Consider the following 24,694-nt stretch of genomic DNA (forward strand, 5'->3'; position numbering starts at 1 on the left):
CTTTACATCAGTGCCAGGGAAGTGGAACCAACTGCCATTTAAAGGCCTTTATCTCATACAGTCTTTAACATGTGAGGATATGGGTTATGAGCTCAATAAGAATGGTTAAAATCACAAGGTAGAAAGAACAACCAGTTAGGCAGTAAAGAGAATTTATTTTTATCTTTGTTTCAAGTTTTCTTTATAGATGAAGAGGGAGGTTTGGCATCCATTGCTCAGCATAACCATTCATGCAATCACACCTTATGCACAGCCGTGTAAAAGTGTTATCATTAGTTTAGCAAGAAAAGTAACAAAAGCAAACAATTTCAATGAACCAAAAATAATACTTGCAGCATGCGTAGGTACAGTATGTAAGGCTCTACTGAGATCTTTGCTTTTAGGCATAGACACCTTTATTTCACTAAGGATGTTGGTGATTCACCATTATTATTATTTATAACAGTTTATAGCAATTGTATTAGAGCCTTACCAAAGAACTGAATTCCACCTTCTTCAACAAATATCAGCTTTGTGTCATCAAAATTACCCACGAATATCAGATATGGATCTTATAATAAAAAATATAACTAGTGCCGCTACATTATAAAATGAGAAGACAGAAATGTGGCTTACCGAACTTGGTCCAATCCAAAAGTTTTCTTGTTGAATATATTTGACATTTTCATAAACACCTCTATTTCTAAGAACCTACAAAAATGAAAAATGTACCATTAACACAAAATGATAACATTCATGATATAACAAGCCATAAGATTTAGGGGAAATTGTTTGGCACTGAATTAACAGACTGTTTCCCTCCTAATTGCCCCAGCAATTAGCCAGATTAAATTCAGTGAGAATTATTCTTAAAGACTTTAAGGGCAGAGACACACAATCTATTTCCATAGATTAGTCGACCATCGACAAAACGCTTCTTCGAGCGACTAATCTCCCCAAAATGCCTTCCCGACGGCTACAATGTAAATTGCTCGGAACGCTGCGGCTTTTTGAAGTCGTCCGAAGTTTCCTCGTGAGGCAGCTTCGGACGACTTCGGAAAATAAAGCATTCCGAGTGCCATCCTGCCGTCGATTTAGATTCTAGCTGGTGGGAAGGCAGTTCGGGGAGATCAGTCGCCCGAAGAAGAGGTGATTTGTCGTTGGCGGACTAATCTTCTGAAATAGCAGCATATGTTTCTGCCCTAATAGAGTTTCCAGGTGATATACACAGAATTCAATTGCATCTTAAATTGAATTTCGTCCATGACTTTTCAAGTGATAAACCTTTTTCTCACTGAATTGAATCTGGCTCAATGTGTGATATCAATAGGTATATGTCCTCCAAGATTTTGTTATCAGTGATCTTTTGAGGGCTTTGGTCAGAATAGCGGATCTGCTGATGCCTCTATCCATTGTGTATATACAGCAATAGCAGAACAGTCCTTCCTACTACTTTCCCTGAAACTGACATATCAGTTCTACTGTGATCTACATCTGCTGTCAAATCAGATAATATTTCTGGCCTGTGCTTTGATCAAACACCACATGAACGCATCTCAAATACAAATGACGGAAGACATTGCCATTCCTGGAATTTGATTAATTTATATATTAAAAACGCAGATTAGCTTTGCCTTTCTCATTTCTTCTGCTGGCATCCATTTCCACTGTTCTTGCAAAAGAATTTGTGTTTCAGACAACATAAAGGGATGGTTAAAATGCAGCTGCTGGTTACAGCGATGTAATGAGCAACTAAAAACAAAATGAAGATGTCCACTATACAAAAGTAATTTGGCTGCTGTACAAGCATTTGAAATCAACAGGACTATCACATAACATTTGTTATACAGTGTCAATGTGATGGTAATATCATGCAATTAGATCTGTTGGGGCATTTTATATGGTAGGGGATGCACATACTGTACTTCTACAGAACTGCTATAAATTATCCACTTTACATAGCAGGTACATTATTTTGGGCTCTGGTTGACCTAAAAACTTTCCAGGCAACACCTAATTTGCGCTGCACCAAAGACAAAACAAGTCGATTTGAAAAAAGACCCACCGGAGGAGGGACATCTTTCTTTAACAGCTTTTATTAACGATATTTAAACATAAAATGATTTCTCCATATTGTTGCCTCATCTAAACATGGAGTAATGGAATCAATGTCTTTAGTGTTCACCATCTTGTGCGTGCAAATATCCCCAGAATCATCCAGGTGTGGCCCCCCACCTGGCCGTTCTAAATTACTTACCGATTCTACAGTTTCATGTTGAGAAAAGCCAACTGGAGCAATGCCATAGATGCAGACAGCCAGAATCGTTATTAGTAAATGCACAACTGTAATCCAATAAGTGAAAAAAGGCCTGTCGGGAAAGTAAAAAACATTTAAAAAAAAACATTCCTTATAAGGATCAATGGAAGAAACAATTTAGTATCAAACTGATTTTTTTTCCCCCAAGCTATAAGAAATTGAGCATTGAGCACATCAATAATTACTTATGTTACTAGAAATACAGGGGAAACAAGGGGACTAAATTGTTGCGTCTCTATAAATAATCAGTGAGATTGGCTGTATGGTCATGCTTGAGTAGTGAGGAAAGTTATTATAACTGACAACATAACTAACAATAGCAATTAGAAAGTTATGTTTTACATCGTATTTATAGCTCTTAGCATTATACAGATCTTATACTAATGTGCACATATTTTCATAATGATACATTTCCGTTTCCCAAAAATTTGGTGCAGCTCAAATCTATATGGAAAATGTGTACTCACCTATGATCGTCCATATCTTCTATTTGCCTTTTTACATAACTGTCTATTCTTTTGCGGTATGTTCTGTTAGTCAGTTTTCCCACCATGCCAAGACCATATGGCCTCTTTTCTTTTGCAAAAAGTTTCTTTACTGGAATAGTGATGCGTTGTCCTCTCTTTTGTGGGCCGACACTAACAACTTCCTGACACAGACGCACTTTTGGCTGTAAAATGTGTCCCCCTTCTTTTTGCTTCCGCCATCCCCGTTCCAAAGGCCTAGAATCACGCACACAAATGATTTGCATAGAATTGGTTTAGGGTTATTCAGTTCACAAAGGGACTGTATTGTTTCAATTACGATTAAACGAACAGTAACATCAACTATGAAATTGTTTAAAAGTATTAAAAATATAATGCAGTGTTGCCCTGCACTGGTAGGACAGACTGATGTCAGTGAAACAACCTAAAGGGTCAGTTTACCCCCTTTTTCAACAATGGATTTTTGCTGAATACAAATGTGTACTTTTTTTTTTTGCACCAAACAGGGCAAAATCTGAAACTAAAAGTTATCACATTCTACTTTCGGCCTGTTAGGTTGTGAGACAAGGAGAGAGGAGCTTCCTGGTGGACTGTTGATTTGTTTTGAATGTGCTCTTGAAATTTGACCTTTAAGGTGGTAGCAGACACGGCGATTAGACAAACCTTCTCTACTACGGGCGACTAATCTCCCTCGTGAGGCAACTTCGAGCGACTTCGGGAATCCAAAGTGATTCTTATGCTATCCCACCGGCAACTCTTATTTGTGTCAGCGGGAAGGAATTTGGGGAGATTAGTCACCCAGCGACAATTCTTCTCTACTACGGGTGACTAATGTCCCCAAAGTTTCCTCATGAGGCAACTTCGGGCGGCTTCGGAAATTCAAAGCGATTCATATGCCATCCCACCGACGACTCTTATTTGTGTCAGCGGGAAGGAATTTGGGGAGATTAGTCGCTCGCAGTAGAGAAGATTTGTCGCTGGGCAACTAATCTCCCCATCTTCCACCACCCTTCGTGGGTTGTTGATTATCTTTTTTTTTTTTTAATTCAGGCAAGTTTATTGAAAAGTCAGCACATACAGCCACATTTGAAAATACAATCAGCAAAATAGTGTCAAGATCACAATGCAGAAAAGGAATGAGAGCAGGAATGAAAGTGGATTATATATAGATTATTTCAATTTACAATAAACCAATGTATAACAACTCTAGTTGTCTTACATTAGCTACATAACTTGCCCTATACTAAAGCAGCAAAACTAATTCCTCAATCCGTCAAATCTGACCATTGATCCCAAATTTTTAGAAATTTCTTGTTAGACCCCCTGGTTTTTTATATCAGATTTTCCAATGTATTTAGGTCTTTGATCTCAGAAAGCCATTGAGCATATGTGGGCGGCAGCGAGTCTTTCAACTTTCTAGTAATCACATTTTTTTCCCAATAAATAAACATTCACTAATTAAAATACACTGGTAAAAACATAAAAACGGCAAGTTCGAGGTGAACGTGGGATCTCTCCATCCAGTACTGAATCAAGCTTATCAAGAAGGCTAGTCCAGTACTGAGTTAGAGCCGAGCAGTCCCAGAACATGTGAAGTAACGTAGAATTTTCTGAGTGACACCTGGGACACTCAGGAGAGGACCCGGGGAAAATCTGGTGCAATTTAGCTGCTGTAAAATATGCCATGTGCACAAAAAATACTTGTAACATCCTATCTCTGTAACAGAGAGAAGCTCGAGATGGGGATTCCAGAAGTTTGTCCCATTGCTCATCATCTATGGGCCCAAGAGTCACCTCCCATTTCCCTCTTAGTTTCTCCAGAGGTTTATTAAAGGGATACTGGCATGGGAAAACACATCAGTTAATAGTGCTGCTCCAGCAGAATTCTGCACTCAAATCCATTTCTCAAAAGAGCAAACAGATTTTTTATATTCAATTTTGAAATCTGACATGGGGCTAGACATATTGTCAGTTTCCCAGCTGCCCACGTCATGTGACTTGTGCTCTGATAAACTTCAATCACTCTTTACTGCTGTACGGCAAGTTGGAGTTATATCACCCCCCCCCCAGCAGCCAAACAAAAGAACAATGGGAAGGTAACCAGATAACAGCTCCCTAACACAAGATAACAGCTGCCTGGTAGATCTAAGAACAACACTCAATAGTAAAAACCCATGTCTCACTGAGACACATTCAGTTACATTGAGAAGGAAAAACAGCAGCCTGCCAGAAAGCATTTCTCTCCTAAAGTGCAGGCACAAGTCACATGACATGGGGCAGCTGGGAAATTGACAAAATGTCTAGCCCCATGTCAGATTTCAAAATTGAATATAAAAAAATCTGTTTGCTCTTTTGAGAAATGGATTTCAGTGCAGAATTCTGCTGGAGCAGCACTATTAACTGATGCGTTTTGAAAAAAGCATGTTTTCCAATGACAGGATCCCTTTAAATAACTTTTCATGAAGGGCTGCATATAGATTCGTGATCAGGCCTTTAGAAGAGCCTTGCATGATATGCTCAAGAACTAAAGTGTGGGATAACAGGATAGGCTGCTTGTTGTGCAGACAGAGACTTCTGTATTTGTAAATAGTGCAGCCATTGATTATTGGGGAGGGAGAAGTCCTGCCTAAGGCTTACAAAACTAGCCAATCCCCCTTGCCTCCAAACATCCCCGATAGTACGAATGCCACAGTTTTCCCAGATTAGATTTCTCCCCAGTCTATCAACTCCTGGGAACCATTTGTTACACCAAAGTGGGGTCTGGGAAGGGTGACTGTTAATTGTTAAGAGAATTTCAGATTTTGCTCTGATTAGCGCAAGAAGTGTCTCAGACAGTCTAATTCTAGAGGTGCTGTGGTGGGCTGAAGGAGGGTCTGACAGGACTCTTAACACATCAGAGATTTGTCCAAGACAAAACCCAAGCCCAGCAACTAGAAAAACCAACAGCTCCACATCTGTAAGAGAGCAACAGGAAAGAAGGCTTTGTTTTCAAAATATGGTAGTTTATTTTTTAAGTCTTAAGGAAGAGAGGAACAAATTGTTTTTGTAGCTGTACATCTCTGGCACGTGGTCCATTTTAGTATAATGTGCACCAACCACCCATTACATACTGCATCATGTCTATGTAAGATTAACCTGCAGTCCAGTCACATCTTTATGTTAACAGTTTACAGTGACATAACCGTACAGTCATTTTATTTTACATTTTAGTTATTTTTTTATACAAGAATCTTTTTACTGCTAACTGCTTCTCTATAGTTAAGGAAGGAAATGTAGAGTCTACCAAATACCATCTAATGCTAAGCAAGTCAAGACTGGGGCCTTAAAATAAAATCTGAGACACTGAAGAACTTTGTCTTCTCTTAACGTCTGGCCTTGTGCATTTTTACAATATGAACTATGATCTGGGCATTATCCAGCAACTTTGTTAGCATTACAAAACTGTGATAAGAACCCTCTTTGTGTCTGTAATATTTTCCTGGTGACTAAGGCTCATCAGTGATGCCATGTCTGCATATAAATAAGACTTTAACAAATCTGTATTGTATTCTTTTTGTTTTCTCATTAAATGCTACCTAAATATAGACTAAATAAACAGTAGCCATTGAGCTCTAGCAATTGATATGGACACTACAGCTAAAGTTCTCATGATAAACAGCACACAGGAAAATGTTAATGACAGCTATAGGTTTATGTTAGATGGCTGTATCCTCTGCTTTGATGCTTACAGGTCAAAATTCAAGTTTGAGATAAAAACTGAAATGCAGAAAAAAAACGCCAGCGACTTTTCACTTTTTTCCCTTGAAGGCTAACTTAAGAAAAACTCAAATGGAATAATCACGTTCCCTTTTTTTTGCATGGGAAAAAAGTTGCAACAATCACATTGCTCCATTTATTTTCAATGAGGCTGAAAATCTCAAATGTTGTAGTGAACAGGAAAACTAAATAATAAAATAAAGTTGCTTGAGATTTCCAGTGGCTTCACCAACTTTTAATTGCTGAGTTTTTTATGCCGACTATTTGCATTTTTTGCTCTTTAATAAATCATGACTATCGGAGGTTTCACAAAATACACGGTGTTCACGTTTTTTCACCACATTTATCTGAATCGAGAAAAAGTGCTGACTTTTTGATAAATCAACCCCTTACTCTTCATAATGTGTTCCCCACTTTGTACTTATTGTAACCCATTTACCCTTCTGTTTTTATACTGGGTTTTCACACTAGAGGAGGCATTTGGAAGGAACAATGAGCCAGGCAGTTATTGTTATGTCATCTCCTTAGTCTTCTGTAATCTTCCCAGCCCCAAGACATCTGGTTTGACTGCATCCACATAGGGTCCTCAAAGGATAAATACACATATGGGTCCATTTCACCAGGAAACATGTACAAGCGCTGACCTAGCAGTGCATGTGGCACCTTGGGCAAAGAATACCTAATATGATCAGAAAGTTGAGTGTGGTGGAGACTGTGGCATAACTCAACCATCATAGGGTTTCTGTAGGAAGGAACTGGACTGCAGCCTTCTGATTCAAAACACACATTGTGCAAAATGTTATCAGTTCAGGAACAATCTGATTTTAACTACTTACAGCATCAGGTGACTTTTTTCAAGTTCGCTTTTGTCCAAAGCACTTCCTGTCCGTTCTACGCCATCTTCTGATTTTGCTGTCTGTTCTGCCTCTTTGATGGCTGCCTCAGACGGAGATTCAAATACTTCATCGGGATAACTGGAGAGGTCCTCGTGAAGGACTCCTTCCTAACCAAAGGATATGATTGAAATGATAAGATAAAAACCATCTGAAAAATATATACTGCAGCTGAAACTTCTTGCCAAGACTGTTAATCAAGCTTAATCGGGTTTAAACTATGAACTTGATAAATAGTATTTTATTTTTAAAGGACAAATTTCTATTAACATTCTAAAAAAAGGAAAAAAGAATACCACCTTCCTACCAATTTCACTGTTGGCTAAAGGGTTGCTAAAGCGTTGTTTATAATAAACCCATCTCTCACTGTTAGGTGTCAGTAATAACAGATATAGGGCTGGATTTCCAGCCACAGCGCCCTCATGGTCCTCGTGCACCCCACCCCCCACGTGTACATATGCCCCATATCACTGGGTAACGCTGTGTTCCCAATGCGGCGTGCCGCCCATAGAATTTCACCGCTCTAGGCTCGGTGCAGTCTCTATCCTATATTGCAGAAGGTCCACCAGTGTGATATTCTTCAAGATACCCTTTCGGGTATATACTCACAAGATTAGTATTAGTAGATTATAGTAATGTTCGTTCTTCGCCTGGAGAAAAATTATAAGGCGAAGAACGAACATTACTATAATCTACTAATACTAATACTATAATTACTAATCTTGTGAGTATATACCCGAAAGGGGGAATCTTGAAGAATATCACACTGGTGGATCTTCTGCAATATAGCTCTCCAGGCACCATTTTTAAACACGCTGTGGCTCTATGGGCTTAATTAATTATCTTAATTGAGACAATACTACTCTATGGGGCAAATTCACTAAAGGACCAATCGCCTAACGTTAACGTTAATTCACTAGCGTATCGCATTTTCATTAATTCGACGATTCACTAACGGACACTGGCGTAAATTCGCTAGTGTTACTTCACACCCTTACGCCTGGCGAATTTGCGCAACGGACGTAACTACGCAAATTCACTGACGCACGCATTTTTCTGAACGCTACCTTTTACACCAGACTTCCTTCGCCACCTCAGACCAGGCAAAGTGCAATAGAGTAGATAGGGATTGCTTCAAAAAAAGTTAAACATTTGTCTAAGTCCCAAAAAATGCTGGTGTTTTTTCTTTTTTTATGGGTGATAGGCTGAAGAAGATCGAAAAAATTTTTGGGGCTACCCTCCTTCCCCCCTACATTTCCTAACTCATGGCACCTTAACTATACAGTGGGCACATGTGTAGGGCAAAATAAAAATGTTATTTGCTGTTTGGAAGGTTTCCCAGGCTTGTGTAGTGATGCTACATATTCCTCCATTGTAACTTCAATTAAGCATCCCTAGCGTAACTTCGCTTTGCTTGGCGAATTAACACTAGTGCAACTTCGCAACCTTACGCTTCCCCTGAGCGCAACTTCGGATTTTAGTGAATTTGCGTAGCGCTGGTGAAAATACACCTGGCGAAGTGTGGCGAATCGGACACTGGCGCAACTTTGAATCTTAGTGAATTTGCCCCTCTGTGTGCGCTTCCTTTTGCATTCTATTTTAGATTTCCTTGCTCAACATGAGTTCAATGAATAGGGCTTGCGTTGATCATACTCTATTCCTATTGTTCTCCATGTTTGGTCCTTGAGAGCTGGATAAAGTTATGTTCAGCACAAGCCACACTGAACTCACATTGACCAAGGGGTGTGTAAACTATCCCTTTAGAAATTTGCTAGTATTCAAATGAAATTTCCCATTTATAAAATGCATACATTAAAGTACTCTATATTACATCACACACAATTACCATGACCTGCTTCCCCGTGTGGATCCACTTTAAGGTCTATTCACCAAATCAGATTAAGTTCATACAAATATTACGGCAGAATGCTCAGGTATTACAATCAGTAAAACAATAATATTCAATGTCTATTCTCAATTTATATCCAATATTCATGTCAGGGCTGCTGTTGTAGAAATAACGCAGCAACCCTATGTCTTTATACTTACAAAATGGGGGAAACGTTACTGAGAGCCGTAGTTGCCTTTTAAATTCAATTATCAAAAGATATGTGGCAGATCTTCCACAGTGGGAAAAAAAAGGTTTACCCTCGCAAAAAACGATGTGTCTAATTCATCTGGGAAATCCATTGTATCTTCCTCCATGAAACTTGCTGGGGTGAAGCTCCGCCTTGGTACTCTACGTAATGTACCTTCCCTAATGGAACGACCCTGTAACAACAACAAAGATAAAATCAATGTTTTTGTGGATTATATACTTGACTATATAAAATGACAAATCTTTATGGCACAGGACAAAGTGAACAAAAACATAGATTCTCAGGCTAGTTCTGAAAAGGGACAAGTCCTTCATCACCAGTTGGCAGCTTAGCTCTCTATTGTTTTAGCATGTGACAACTGGCAGAAAAGCAGTGCTGCATTCTCTTGCTTGTTTACCCTCATCCCTCTGTTATATAATACCAAAATGTTGTTGTAGTCTTTCGTACGGTAATACCGTCTTAAGCTGAAAAAAATTTACTGAATATTTACTGGATGTACTGAAAAAGAAATGGAAATTTATTGTAAATTATTAAACTTTTTATGAAAAGCAAATGGTATACAAAACAAGGGCAGACTGTGGCATTATAAGGGTAGAGGCACGCAATGCTATTTGGGGAGATTAGTCGCCCAGCGACAAATCGCCTCTTCTTCGGGCACCTAATCTCCCCGCAATGCCTTCCTGCAGGCTAGAATCGAAATGGCACTCAGAGCCCTTTGTTTTCCCGTATAGAAAAACTTACTTTTACAAGTGCGGCTGCTGCTCTGAAACTCATTTTAGCCACGGATTCCTTTTTTCGTCTTCGAGGATATCGACCGAATCCAGATCTTGAGCTGGTAAACGAGCACAGGGAAGCTGCACCAGGTGTAATGGGAGTATGAGGCATGCTGTAGCCATCATTGTCATCCACCATACGGAAAGCACGTCCCCGGGCCAAAGGATCTATAATCTGAAAAAAAAACAAAAAGCTTTTTTAAAATCTTAAAATAGATAGTACTCTTAAACATGACTTTCAACTTTCATATACAGATGAGGTATATCCAGCAGGTAGGCTACCAGAACTAAAACATTTGAATAGCCTAATGTTTCTGCCTTTGTAAATATATGTTCTCTAATATTTCTGATTTCAAACAATGAGCCATCCTTTAATAAACATAGTACACTTTGTGTGTAAAACAGTATGTACCTTTCATTGTAAACAGCCTAACTGTAAATAAAAAACAGCTACTTGTCTACTAGGACTGCTGCAGTGGTTGGTAAAATCTCTGTAGTCCAAAGGGAAATGTGGGAATCTGCCTTCTGCCGTGCAGAAAGGAAAGCCAAAGATAAAATTAAATAAACAGAAAGAAGAAAATCCTGTATAGGAGCAAACAGGCGCATCAAAACAGTGGAATCTTTATTTGGTGCTTGACAAAAAAAACGGCATTCCTTAAAAAGTCTTTAAATGCTCATTTCCTTCCATATCACGGACTAAAACGCATATTATAAGATGTGTTCATTGTACATGTTCCAACACTTCACACTGCTACATAATATGATGAATAACAAAAGCTATCAAAGGCCCTAGCTGTAAAAAAAAAAAATACAAAAGGCAAAGTGGTAAATAGCTCACCCCCGTTTAAGGGGTTTGTGCAGCTTTGTGAGAACTTTTAGTATGGAGTAGAGAGATATTCTGAGTCAATTTAAAATAGTTTTTTATTTGTGGTTTTTGAGTTATTTCGCTTTCAGTAGCTCTCCAAAGTACCCTAGCAACCATGTATTGATTTAAATGACATACTGCAATATGAACAGAAGAGGGCCTGAATAGAAAGAGGAGTAATAAAAAATAGCAATAATAATAGATTTGTAGCCTTACAGAACATTTGTTTTTAGATGGGGCCAATGAAAACAATTACAAAAAACTATAAAAATAAATAATGAAGACCAATTGGAAAGTTGCTTAGAATTGACCATTTCATTACATACTAAGGGGCACATTTACTAAGCTCGAGTGAAGGATTAGAAGGAAAAAAACTGAATTTCGAAGGTTTTTTTTGGCTACTTCGACCATCTACTTTTTTTTGGCTACTTCGAACTTCGACTACGACTTTGACTTCGAATCGAACAATTCGAACTAAAAATCACTTGACTATTCAACCATTCGATAGTCGAAGTACTGTCTCTTTAAAAAAAACTTCGACCACCTACTTCGCCACCTAAAACCTACCGAGCACCAATGTTAGCCTATGGGGAAGGTCCCCATAAACTTTCTAAGCTTTTTGTGATCAAAGGAAAAATTAACCCTCGATATTCGACCAATAGTAAATGTGCCCCTAAAAGTTAGCTTGAAGGTGAACCACCTCTTTCAGTTCATGTGCATTAAGTGGCACGCATGTAAACTGTGCTCAGCACCTTGCATCCCTGAAAGAGATGTAGCGTACAGGCCTATACGTAACTTTCAGTTAGCTTTAGAACACTTACATGTCAAATGGTTTCGTAGTTTTACCCGTGTAGTGGTCTCCCGCCGACTGGAGTCAAATCAGTAGCGTTCAATAGAGTAGGAGATGAACGGGAGCCTTACCAAACCACGGGTGAAATTCAAAGAAAATAACTTTATTGCCAAGTTTGCATTAAAAACATGAACAGGTATCTATCTTGAGACCCTCGTGATAGTTTAGTTGAGGGTCTAAGGCAGGGGTGTCCAAACTGCGGCCCGAGGGCCACAAGCGGCCCAGGATGCATATGAATGCGGCCCAGCTTGAAATGCTTGGTTCCCGAGGAAATAGGAGGAGGGGGGACCCTGCCCATTGCCCAGTTAGTAATAATAATATAATAATACGTCTATTTATTATCCAGGTGTCCCATATTCCAGTGTATAGCTCCATCTGGTTATCCAACTGGCATTGTTGTTCTTTTCTGGGTATTTTCTTTACTTTTACAAATGAAACGTGTTTGTGTATTTCATGTGTGGCCCCAGACAATTTTTCCTTTTCCAATGTGGCCCGGCGAGCCAAAAGTTTGGACACCCCTGGTCTAAAGATAGATATCTGTTCATGTTTTTAATGCAAACTTGGCAATAGAGTTGAAGGTATCGGCACAGTAAGGGAAAACAAAGAGGCAAAAAGATGAAAGCGATTTGTGCCTATTTTGTGCACTTTGCACTTGCCCTGCCATAATGTATGAGGCCCAATATCTCTTTAGTTCATACAGCACATTATAAAGCAGATTATAAACGTTAACACTACCTTCTGCATATTAAATTGGGTTGGTCCAACGTAGAGTGGGGGAGGTGTTTCTGTGCTTGTTAAGGATATGTTATCTTGACTTGGAAGGTCCATTTCTCGTATAACTTGAGGTTTTAACTTTCCATATCTCTGGCTGCAATGTCTAAGGCTTTTTCTTTGCCATTTTTGTGTGGCATCGTTGTCTTTACTGACTCCGAACCAGTCGGCAGTTCCCCTGCAAACAAAAAAATATATACTAAATCATTTAACGTTTTCTGTTACACTGATAACAACTGCTTTTAATGCAACACCGTAAGTTACAAAAATTGAATTTATTTGCCTGAATCTCTATGTTCCTGGGTTCTCAAGTTGTGGTGGTCCAGCCTGGGCTTAATAAGTAAGTTATAACCAAAAAGTCAGAAGTAGAGCATCTATGAAGCTGTCCCGATAAAGTGATGCAGGTTTTGTCATGAAAAGTCGTCTCTCTTGCACCCCACTGTCCAACTGAGAAATATTTCCCTCTATTTTGTAAGGACAGTGATTGTTTTTTTTAAAAAAAAACTATATACAGTTCTTATTTCCAGGTTTTCATTCTCCAACCCTGGAAAAGTTTTTTTTTTTTTCTGTTGATTAACACCAGGATTGATAAATAGTCTACGGTTTGTGGCACCACTTTTTCTTTGTCAATGTGCAAATGGCACTACTTATGGCATGCCAATGTGCGTGTTGCCAGAAATAGCATTAGCTTATATTAGGTGCAAGTCAGTTGTGTGTAGCCATAACATGCAAAGTAGTTTAAGTAGGGAAGTATTAGCTACTCAATGGAATTTCAGGGCTTCCCTATGCCCGTGAACCACACCGGTCAAAGCAGGTTTATCTGTAGGATCTGTTCAGCCACAAGGAACATGAGCTAGTACAAGAACCTTTGTGAAAATATCAAAAGGGTTAGAACAGAAGGCCAAACCAAAGGCAATAGGAATAATTATTGTAGCTAGTACTGCACAACTGAAAATATGGATAAAACAACTGTAAAGGAAGGAGACTGCAAAAATCCCCTATGCTACAGAGAGGAGGAGGAGGAGGAGGAGGATGATGAAATCAATGGACAGACCAAGAAAAAGTGAATGTTAAGCAGGCTGACTGATGCCAGAATCCTTGCACATAGAAGAGGGGAAAACAGAAGAAAGAGAATATCAACTCTTCTTTTTCCAAGTTCTATATAAAGGTTTGTTGTGGTGCAGACTTTTAGCTGTCTGGGTCTGTTCTGAATATGACATTCTTGACACATAGCTGCAATGCTCAGTGTTGGACACTTTGGACACAAGAAAATGCAGATTGCGCCCACTGACTACAACAAAGTTATATTTATAACTCAACACAATGTTCTTTTAGCATCCAGAGAGGGCAATATAAAGTCAAAAAGCTTAAATCTTATTACAAAATAAAATTGCCTAGTTAAAAAAAAATTTATACTTTGCGATATACATTCATTACAAATTTCCTATGGTTTTTAAGTTATTTGTATATGTTTTTCTATTGAAAGCAGTGTTTGTCTGTCCCTTTCTATTTTCTGAACTGGTGGCTGAGACTGTTGATACAATGTAAGACTGTCAGGCCCGAAGGCTCAGTTTGAGGTGTCGGACCAAGGAGGAAGCAGGCAGGTTACACACCAAGTTCGCGGTACAGGAAGGGATCAAGAGAAAGAGTAGTCAGCCAGGCAGGAGATCAGTTCAGGCAGCAGGTAGTCGTAAACAGGAACAGGCAGAGGTCAAATAACAGGAATCCAAACACAAAAATAGCACCCAGGAACACAATGAAGTAGAACCTATTCACGGGCAAAGGCAGAGAGTGACAAATGGCCATTTAAACAATTCTTTGGCGCCAAAACGTGCGCAGTGACGTCATGCGTTGCGTGCTGACGCTGCGTGTTGACGCTGTACGTTTTGGCGCTGGCGTCTAAGCGCTGGCGTCTTAGTGCATGCGTCTTCGCGCATGCGCACATCCGCCGCGTCCAGACGAGGCGCCGAAGAGGAAGACCCACGTGGCCCGCCCTGGGAGCCGCCATCTTGGCGTGGATGCCGGCGAGGGAGGACGCGCTGGACCGCGCTCCTCACAGTACCCCCTCCCCCATGGGGGGCCTCCGGACCACCAGGACTGGGTTTAAAAGGAAATTTCTTGTGGAACTTTTTTAGAAGAAGTGGAGCATGGATATCAGAATGTCTGATCCAGGAGCATTCCTCGGGTCCGAAACCTCTCCATTCCACCAAATATTGGAGAGTCCCTCTGGACAAACGAGAATCCAAAATTTTTTCCACTTCGAATTCGAGATGACCGTCCACGGAAACTGGAGCAGGAAAGGACGAGGAATGGTCGATTAAAGCAGGTTTAAGAAGGGACACATGGAACACATTAGGTATCCGCATCTCGGGTGGAAGTTGTAGTCGAACCGCTACAGGATTAAAAAGTTCAATTATGGGGAAAGGACCGATGAACTTGGGACCCAATTTGGCTGACGGAACCTTGAGATGGATGTTCCTAGAAGAAAGCCATACTTTATCCCCAATAGCATATGGGGGAGGAGGAATCCGCCTTTTGTCGGCAAAAGTCTTTTGAGCAATAGAACTCTTCTCTAGATTGGTTTTAGTAGCTTGCAAAATTGCAGACATATGAGCCATTTGATCATTGGCTGCAGGTACATTGGGAGAAGGAAGTCTTGTGGGAAAGCCAAAGGATGCTGACCATACACACAAAAAAAAGGGGATCTCTCGGAAGAAGCATGCAGGGAGTTATTGTGAGCAAATTCTGCCCAAGGAAGAAGGTCAGCCCAATCATCCTGACACAACGAAATATGGCATCTTAAGAATTGTTCTAGTGCTTGATTGACGCGTTCAGAGGCACCGTTGGACTGAGGGTGATACGCAGATGAAAATTGTAGAGAGATGTTGAGGGATTTGCATAAGGATCTCCAAAACTTCGAAACAAATTGTGAACCTCTGTCGGAAACAATTTCAGCGGGAAAACCATGGAGACGAAAAATATGTTGAATGAATAATTTTGAAAGTTCAACAGCAGAAGGTAATTTGCGGAGAGGAATGAAATGGGCCATTTTACTGAATCTGTCGATTACAACCCAGATGACCGTGTAACCATGGGATGGTGGAAGCTCCACAATAAAATCCATGGCCAGATGTGTCCAAGGTCGAGCGGGAATAGGCAGAGGTAATAATAACCCCGCAGGGGAGGAATGACTGGATTTCGAGGCAGCACACACAGAACAGGAAGATACAAAGTCTTTGACATCTCTTCGTAGAGAAGGCCACCAAACCAGACGAGACAATAACTCAGTCGTTTTCTTGATTCCGGGATGACCGGCTTGTTTAGAACTGTGGGACTGACGAAGAATTGTCTGGCGAAGATCCGGGGGTACAAAGGCCACACCCAACGGTGTATCAGGCGGTGCAGAGGACTGTGCCGATAGGATCTGTGATGCCATGGAAGGAAATAAAGCAGCCACAATCTTTGCAGGAGGAACGATGGGATCATCGTCTAGAAAACATGAGTCTTCCGGGGAAAAACTTCTGGACAAGGCGTCAGCTTTTTTATTTCTGGAACCGGGACGGAAAGTGATGAAGAAATTAAAACGAGAGAAGAAAAGGGCCCACCGAGCCTGTCTGGGATTGAGACGTTTAAGAGCTTGAATATATTCTAAGTTGATATATCTATGATCTGTGAATATCGTCACAGGAATCGTTGAGCCTTCCAAAAGATGTCTCCATTCTTCAAGTGCCAATTTTACTGCCAAAAGTTCTCTGTTGCCCACATCGTAATTTCGTTCAGGCGGGGAGAATTTTTTCGAAAAGAATGCACACAGGTGGAGCTTTCCATCACTGAGTTGCCTTTGGGAAAGTACTGCCCCAGCTCCTATATCGGAGGCGTCCACTTCAATGAAGAAAGGAAGCTGGGGGTCGGGATGTTTCAGAACAGGAGCAGAAGAAAAGGCTCTTTTCAGAGACTCAAATGCTTCTTTGGCTTGTGAAGACCAGCAGTCGGGTTTCCCACCTTTGCGGATGAGAGCCAAAATAGGGGAAATTCTGGAAGAGAAGCCTTTGATGAACTGCCTATAATAATTGGCAAAGCCGATGAACCGCTGTATGGATTTGGTGCCAGTAGGAAGCGGCCATTCTTGAATGGCGGCAATCTTGACCGGATCCATTTCAAAGCCCAGAGAAGAAATTATATAACCAAGGAACGGGATTTTGGAAGTTTCAAAAGAAAATTTCTCCAGCTTGGCATAAAGTGTGTTTTTTCTTAGGCGAGAGAGAACCTCTCGAACATGGACTCTGTGCTCAGCCTGATCTTTGGAGAAGATGAGTATATCATCTAAATAGACGACCACATAAACACCAAGTAAATCCCTAAAAATGTCATTAACAAACTCCTGGAAGACCGCGGGCGCGTTGCAGAGCCCGAACGGCATGACAAGATACTCATAGTGACCGTCTCGGGTATTAAAAGCGGTCTTCCATTCGTCGCCCTCTCGGATTCTGATCAGATTGTATGCACCTCTGAGATCCAGCTTGGTGAAAATACGTGCTCCTTTGAGTTGGTCGAAGAGCTCAGTAATAAGAGGTAGTGGGTACCGATTCTTTGAAGTGATTTTATTGAGACCCCGATAATCGATACAAGGTCGAAGAGTGCCGTCTTTCTTCTCTACAAAGAAGAATCCAGCTCCGGCAGGGGAGGAAGAAGGACGAATGAAACCGCGTTGCAGGTTTTCTTGAATGTAGTCCTTCATGGCACTGGTTTCAGATGGAGACTGAGGGTAGGTACGGCCACGAGGAGGCATGGTGCCAGGGAGAAGTCAATGGGGCAATCATAGGGCCGGTGAGGGGGAAGGGTTTCGGCAGATTTTTTAGAAAACACATCACAAAAGTCTTGGTATGCTGGAGGAAGAGAATGAGGATTTATTGAAACAGAGGATAATTTCTGTATTGTATTAGAATTTAAACAGTTCTGCTGGCAAAAATGGCTCCAATGGGAAATCTGGCTTTCAACCCAATTGATTGTTGGATTGTGGAGCTGAAGCCAGGGCAACCCCAGGACTATAGGTGTGGAAGGACAATTAATTATGAGGAAAGAAAGTCTCTCAACATGCATGGCTCCAACAGTAACAGACAGTTCTTGTGTGGCATGAGAGATGAATGCTGTGGAGAGTGGTCTGTCGTCAATTGCCAGGACTCGAAGAGGAGTTGTCAAGGTCAGGAGAGGGATGCTGTGAAGGATGGCGAAGGAGTGGTCAAGGAAGGTTCCAGCAGCGCCAGAATCCAGAAAAGCTTGGGTCGAAATTCTCTTGGACGAGACTTGAAGCTGCACAGGAAGCAAAAATCGATGAGGAGTTTGATGGGGAGAAGGAACAATTCCGCCCAGGTGAGTCTCCCCAAACTTACCTAGACGCGGAAGTTTCCCTGCTTCAGTGGACAATTAAAGGCGAAATGGGCCTTGCCTCCGCAATACAGGCACAACCCGGCTGTGCGTCTGCGCATCTTGTCCTCTTCGGATAAGCGGGCTCCGCCAATTTGCATAGGCTCCTCCGAGGAGGTAGACGGAACCGGAGCAGGAATACCAGGAAGCAGTGGTCTCTGAAATCGTGGAGCCAACTGTGGCTGGAATTTCTTGATTCTCTCCCTGTCAGATTGGTGTTCCCGCATTCGAGTAATGGAGAGCCCCTGGTAGAAAGCCGCATGATAAGAGTCGTTGTTCCAGTTTGTTTCGGCTGCAATGGTACGGAAGTCAATCGCATATTCACTGACAGAACGACTCCCTTGGCGGATTTGCAGCAGACGGGAAGAGGCAGTGGTAACTCGGCCTGGAGCATCAAAGATGGTCCGAAAAGACTGGAGAAAGGTTTTACAGTCCTGAATGAGCGGAGAATTCTTCTCCCATAAGGGCGATGCCCATTCCAATGCTTTCCCTTGAAGACGGGAGATGACGAACCCCACTTTAGCTCGCTCAGATACATATAGTGAAGGCTAAAGTTCAAATTGTATCAGGCACTGATTAATGCCGACAAGCCTGGGGGTCTCCGCTGTAGAGAGGTGGAGCAGGTACCTTAGGCTCAGGATTGGAAGCAGGTAAAGGCACAGCAAGTGGAGCAGCCACCGCAGCGGACGCTGGAGGATTGATCGACAGCTTGTCCAGAATGGCCTCCAAGGCTTGGCCAAAATGAGTCTGTTGGGCCTCGTAAGACTCCATGCGAGAAGCCAGCCCACGAAAAGCTCTTCCGAAGTCGGGTAGGGGTTGAGCTTCCTCGGAAGGGTCCATGGCCCGTGAATACTGTCAGGCCCGAAGGCTCAGTTTGAGGTGTCGGACCAAGGAGGAAGCAGGCAGGTTACACACCAAGTTCGCGGTACAGGAAGGGATCAAGAGAAAGAGTAGTCAGCCAGGCAGGAGATCAGTTCAGGCAGCAGGTAGTCGTAAACAGGAACAGGCAGAGGTCAAATAACAGGAATCCAAACACGAAAATAGCACCCAGGAACACAATGAAGTAGAACCTATTCACGGGCAAAGGCAGAGAGTGACAAATGGCCATTTAAACAATTCTTTGGCGCCAAAACGTGCGCAGTGACGTCATGCGTTGCGTGCTGATGCTGCGTGTTGACGCTGTACGTTTTGGCGCTGGCGTCTTTGCGCTGGCGTCTTTGCGCATGCGTCTTCGCGCATGCGCACATCCGCCGCGTCCAGGCGAGGCGCCGAAGAGGAAGACCCACGTGGCCCGCCCTGGGCGCCGCCATCTTGGCGTGGACGCCGGCGAGGGAGGACGCGCTGGACCGCGCTCCTCACAAAGACAAGGCAGCGGATTCACAGATTTGAACCAAGACTTTTGCAACATTTTTTTTAAAAAGAAACAACTGGGAATGAAGCAAATGCTGCTTTCAATGGCAATTATTTTTTACAAATAACTTTAAAATCACTGAAAATGTTTAATAATTGTATACTGGAAAGTTGCTTAGAAATATGTTTTCTTTTATTAGGCAAATTTGAATGTTGGGTTAACTTGCCTGTCAAAGCACAACTTTATTTGATATTGACTACAACTTTATTTCACAAAACATTTTACACACTGTAAAAAAAAAAACAACAACCTTTCAGCATCTGGCTCTAAGAATGATCACAATGGCAAAATATCACACAGTGTGTAAACATATAGGTGTGCACCATCCTCAAATATTTATCAAAATTAGAATTTTGGAATTGCAGGGGCCTATTTATCAAAGTCGGATTTTAGTGGGTTTAAAGGCTTTTGAAACCACGACTAGACTCAAAACTCTAAGGGAGGTATTTACTAAAACTCAATTTTTTTTTATTAAAACAAATTCGACCGAACGCCACAAATTTAACTAATTTATCAAATAACATTTTTAACATATTTCAGTCCACCCCCACATAATTAAGAACATGACATCTACATTGTAGCATATTTAACTATCACGCATATATCAGATGCTAGGTGGACCTGATAGGGAACTGAAGTCTGTCTGTGCTGGTGTGACTGCAAAATTGTGATTGGCTGTGACACTCCTACTGGGCTTCTGGCAGGGACTGTTAGGACACACCCACCTCTTATTTGAAACATGGACAAGGACCTAGCAGATCTATAGGGGGCTCCAAAAAAAAGGGCCATTAACTTTTAGCCCAAAGTGAAACAGGCACCTTATATATTTAAGTATTGCCAACAATATTATGATGGGTTTTTAGCTATGCAATATGTCACCTTTAATAGCTTCAGACTACCTATGCACAAACTTTGGAGAATCTCCTGTGCTTTTTTTCTTTAATGGAAAATCTTCCTTGAGAATGTTCCAATGTTTACTCAAAATCTTACCACTAATTATCATAAGAAATTGGTAATACATAGCAGAGAACTCTGGTGTAGGATGGGTTCATAATGCAGAAGCCAGTCATCTAAAAATGTTTAAATTACTGTAAGGCCATCTCATATCGACTTAATTTTAATAAAAACAAATTTGTAAAAATGTTATTCTTTTTCCTCTATAATAATAAAACAGTACCTTGTATTTGATCCCAATTAAGATATAATGAATCCTTATTGGAGTCAAAATAATCCTATTGGGTTTCAGTAATGTTAACAATAGTTTTTAGTAGACTTAACGTATGAAGATCCAAATTTCAGGAAGATCCCCTTAACTGGAAAACCCTGAGTATTCTGGATACCAGGTCCTATGCCTATCCATTAAAATTGTACAGGTTATCCAGAATGCTCAGGATCTGGGATTTTAGTGATAAGGAGTCTTTCCAAAATTTAGATCTTCACACCTTAAATCTCCTAGAAAATCATGTAAACTTTAAATAAACCCAATAGGCTGGTTTTGCTTCCAATAAGAATTTATTACATCTTAGTTTGGATCAAGTACAAGGTACTGTTTTATTATTACAGAGGGAAAGGAAATCATTTTTAAAAATGTGGATTATTTTATTATAATGGAGTCTATGGGAGACAACCATTCTGTAATTTAGAGCTTTCTGGATAATGGGTTTCCGGATAACGGATCCCATACCTGTAGTGATTTTGGCTTAATAAGCCAGAATATTATTCAACCATGAGTTCTTATAAATGAACCTTTAATCTTAAATTTAAAGAAATCCTTCACAGGGAAATACTTGCACCAGGTTGCAGTATGATTCTCCTCTTAGGTCTGACCCTAACCCTATACTGTAACACTTCACAGGTTGCTGCAAATACACTGGCAACTTTTTATCCAGACCAACCCAAATCAGAATGAGGTTATCTATGTTATGAGCATATAGGAGCAGGTAAGAAACTAGTCATGTTTGCAGGGGCGTAACTATAGAGGAAGCAGACCCTGCGGCTGCAGGGGGGCCCAGGAGGTATAGGGGCCCCATGAGGCCCTAATTCATATACAATTATAATAAATATTGGAGAAACAAGTCAACCTCTAAACATTTTGAGGGCCTGAAAAATAATTTGCTGTGGGGCCCAGTAATATCTAGTTACGCCACTGCATGTTTGCCTACAGATCTTCACTTTGAGACAATTTCAATTGTTTGTAAAGAATGTTATACGTTTGGACAGATATTAATAGGCATGCTTGGAATATAAGTCACGGCAAAACAATTACTTTAGAGCAAGGATGTTCACACTGGTGTCTTCCACCTTTTTAGCTCCCTGCAGGACCATCAGCTGTGGGAGCTTCAAGGTTCAGGTAGGACATCCCTGCTTTAGAAAATGCACATAACATCGATAGTAGATTGGTTGCTTGCAAATCAAAACTCATGCAGTACTCTACATGCACTGGTACCTGCAAAATAAAGTGGAGAGAGCTTGCCTCTTTCTTAAACGTACACGTCTCCTGCCAGCAAGTGGGCCCTTCACAGGCATTGTACTGGTTCTCTCAAACATGACGTGCTTCCTTCAAGGAAAGAGGAATCATAGGACAGGGGAAAGAAAGATAGAAGAAAAGACCATTCTGCTTTCAGCTGCTAGAAAGATCAGCAAAGATATGCAGCAGTGAGATTAGCAAAGCTAAAAGTCAGTGCAGTTGAAGCCTTTAGATCTGTTTGTATAATGAGTATGTAGACCCAAGAGGAAATAATATGACAAATCTGCTTCCGGTACATAAAGACAGCAAAGCTGGTCCTGCTACAGAAGCGTCATACTCAAGTGAGCCATCTTATTGGCAATTTTACTGCCTAGCAACAATATCAGCTGTTATTGGGCGCAACAAAATAACCCTGATAATTAGGCTAATATCAGCAAAAACAGTCGTTCCGTCATATAACTCATGTGGAAATAAAGCCAATTTTGGGTTAAGTTATTCTATGTCTATTTTTTACTATTTCAGTTCATATTACTATACTATATACTATTCTGAAAAGAATGGGAAATAAATATGGAATACGTATGTAAGCAATCATAACAATTTGGAGACTTTTAGGGGGAAAAAGAGAGTCACCAAACAGATATTCCACCTTACATATGCAAACTCATAAACAATGGGAACATCAACAACTACCATTAAGAAGTGTGGGAGTAAAAGACACCGCTCTGCCCATTAATTGGCAGATGTAATGTAACATGTATACACACACTTGCTTTGTGTGTGCTTTGTACTTAAAATGCCAGTTTTTCTATTTGGGATCATCTAATAGCATATACTACAGCAGAAACCTGATTTGACATCCACAGATTTTACAATGTACCTGGAATTGATGCAATCTTGTCAGGCAAGCTACATTTTTTCTTTCCCTGATTTAATATTTTCCTGGAATTTAGGTTGTTTTGATGCAGTCCCCTGGGATATGTAAAATCAGAGTTCTACTGTACTATAAAAGTATAGATTTCATGGAAAGGCTTTATTTTTATGAAACAGTGCTTTACATATGGGCTGTTTTATGTAATTTATAGAATTTAAATTCTATAGAGACCTACAATGTTTTGAGGTACATATTTGAGGTACATATTGAAAATATTGAAATATTGACCTTGGTGCAAAAAACACTTTTGATTTCCAAATGAAAATAAAGCACATGTAAGCCATGTAAATCATATCATAATACCATATTTTTTTTAAATGTTTTTGTTCTTTTACTAGTCAAAAAATTAAATGTTGGCATTACAAGTGATGCTGCAAAACAACAATTCTGTCTCTACTACTATACAATAGGGCACTGTATATAAATTCAGTTAAATGTCATCACTGATACAAGCCTACTACTTCTACAACAATATGAATCCTCCATCGTTATAAAAGGAAGCCCTATCTTATACAAATACATATATATATGCCAGTTTGTCAGCACAGAGGAATATTCATTATTTCATAGCTTTAGGATAGGCAATGTTTGGTACTCCAGCTGTTACAGAACTACAGCACCTCCTAATATTTCTCATAGACTAAGGTTAGAGTAAGTAACACTGTAAGTTAGAGTTTTGTAGCAACTGCAGTTGCTGGTATATAATGGATCCAGGTTGAACTCCTAGCCTAACTCTCGGGTTAACACGTAGTAAAGTAGTAGTAAAGCTAAATTAAATTAAAATACACCCACATCCTCAAATTATTCTAATTTCTGTTTGTACCTTTTAATAGTTTGGGTGATTGAGGTCTGGCGTTGTAAATTGGGTCTCTTCTGTTCATTTGGTGGTGATGGAATTCTTGTATTTTCCACTGGCATACTCACGCTTCTTAAAAATGTTTGTCGCTTGAACGGCTGAAAGGAAGAATCAAATAATTAGGATAAAAGTGTTAATCCAGGAAAGCCATACAATTTAAAACAGGTTTTGTCTGCTTGAACTCTTCAAAGAACTAGCAGGTTTGCCTTTTGTCATCCTTCTTTGTTTTATACAATTATAAATGGAATGGTAATATGGGCATGCTTTGCTCAGAGGGGGAATTGTATTTTGTGGCCACACCCCAATTACATGTCCATTTTACAAAATGTGGCAGGTTATGAAAGTTTGAACATATTACTGTGGTTTTTATTTGTTATTACAGTCTTGCTAATGAAGGTGAATTGTCCTTTAAGCTGTGAGTCTAAGTTCTCACCAGAGACCTGATTATCTTACATTGTTACAAAATTATCTAAGTATCTATTCTGGGCTCTCTGCCAAAAGCCAATTAAGTTAGAAACATGTATCTTTTCTTGGCAGTTCAGTGCAGGAGATCAAAGATAAAGACAGGACATTTCAGTAACAAACCCGGCACTGCGGCTTGAGCTGTCAAAATGGCACTGATGCTACGCTGATCTCATCTGGTGAAAACATTGGTGGACAAAGCGCTCCTGTTCACCTGTCAACACTTCTGTTCTTCACCATTGCAGTCAAAATGCCATATGCCATAGCCCTAAAGCTTATATCACAAAAGCAAATGCAGCCAGATGTGATCAAAACACCAGTCCCTGTTAAAAATCATTTCCTATTAATATAA

General features: G+C 40.5%; 1 protein-coding gene across 4 annotated transcripts in view; it reads right to left on the reverse strand.

Moving 5' to 3' along the window:
- rhbdf1.L (rhomboid 5 homolog 1 L homeolog) overlaps positions 1-24,694 on the reverse strand; it is an 85,606-nt gene that overhangs the window by 17,207 nt on the left and 43,705 nt on the right. For 2 of the 4 annotated variants that reach the window (XM_041577263.1, XM_041577265.1), the window contains 9 exons: positions 23,848-23,978; positions 22,070-22,180; positions 12,753-12,966; positions 10,271-10,477; positions 9,579-9,701; positions 7,374-7,540; positions 2,764-3,018; positions 2,237-2,348; positions 616-690 (listed from right to left, as the gene is read on the reverse strand). In XM_041577263.1, the coding sequence (XP_041433197.1) occupies positions 616-690; positions 2,237-2,348; positions 2,764-3,018; positions 7,374-7,540; positions 9,579-9,701; positions 10,271-10,477; positions 12,753-12,966; positions 22,070-22,180; positions 23,848-23,978 (1,395 nt within the window). Of the gene's footprint in view, positions 1-615; positions 691-2,236; positions 2,349-2,763; positions 3,019-7,373; positions 7,541-9,578; positions 9,702-10,270; positions 10,478-12,752; positions 12,967-21,889; positions 22,035-22,069; positions 22,181-23,847; positions 23,979-24,694 lie in introns of those variants that run through there. The other 2 variants (XM_041577264.1, XM_041577266.1) reach the window with 2 other exon arrangements.

The sequence above is a fragment of the Xenopus laevis genome, chromosome 9_10L, assembly GCF_017654675.1.
Source record: "Xenopus laevis strain J_2021 chromosome 9_10L, Xenopus_laevis_v10.1, whole genome shotgun sequence".
NCBI lineage: Eukaryota > Metazoa > Chordata > Amphibia > Anura > Pipidae > Xenopus > Xenopus laevis.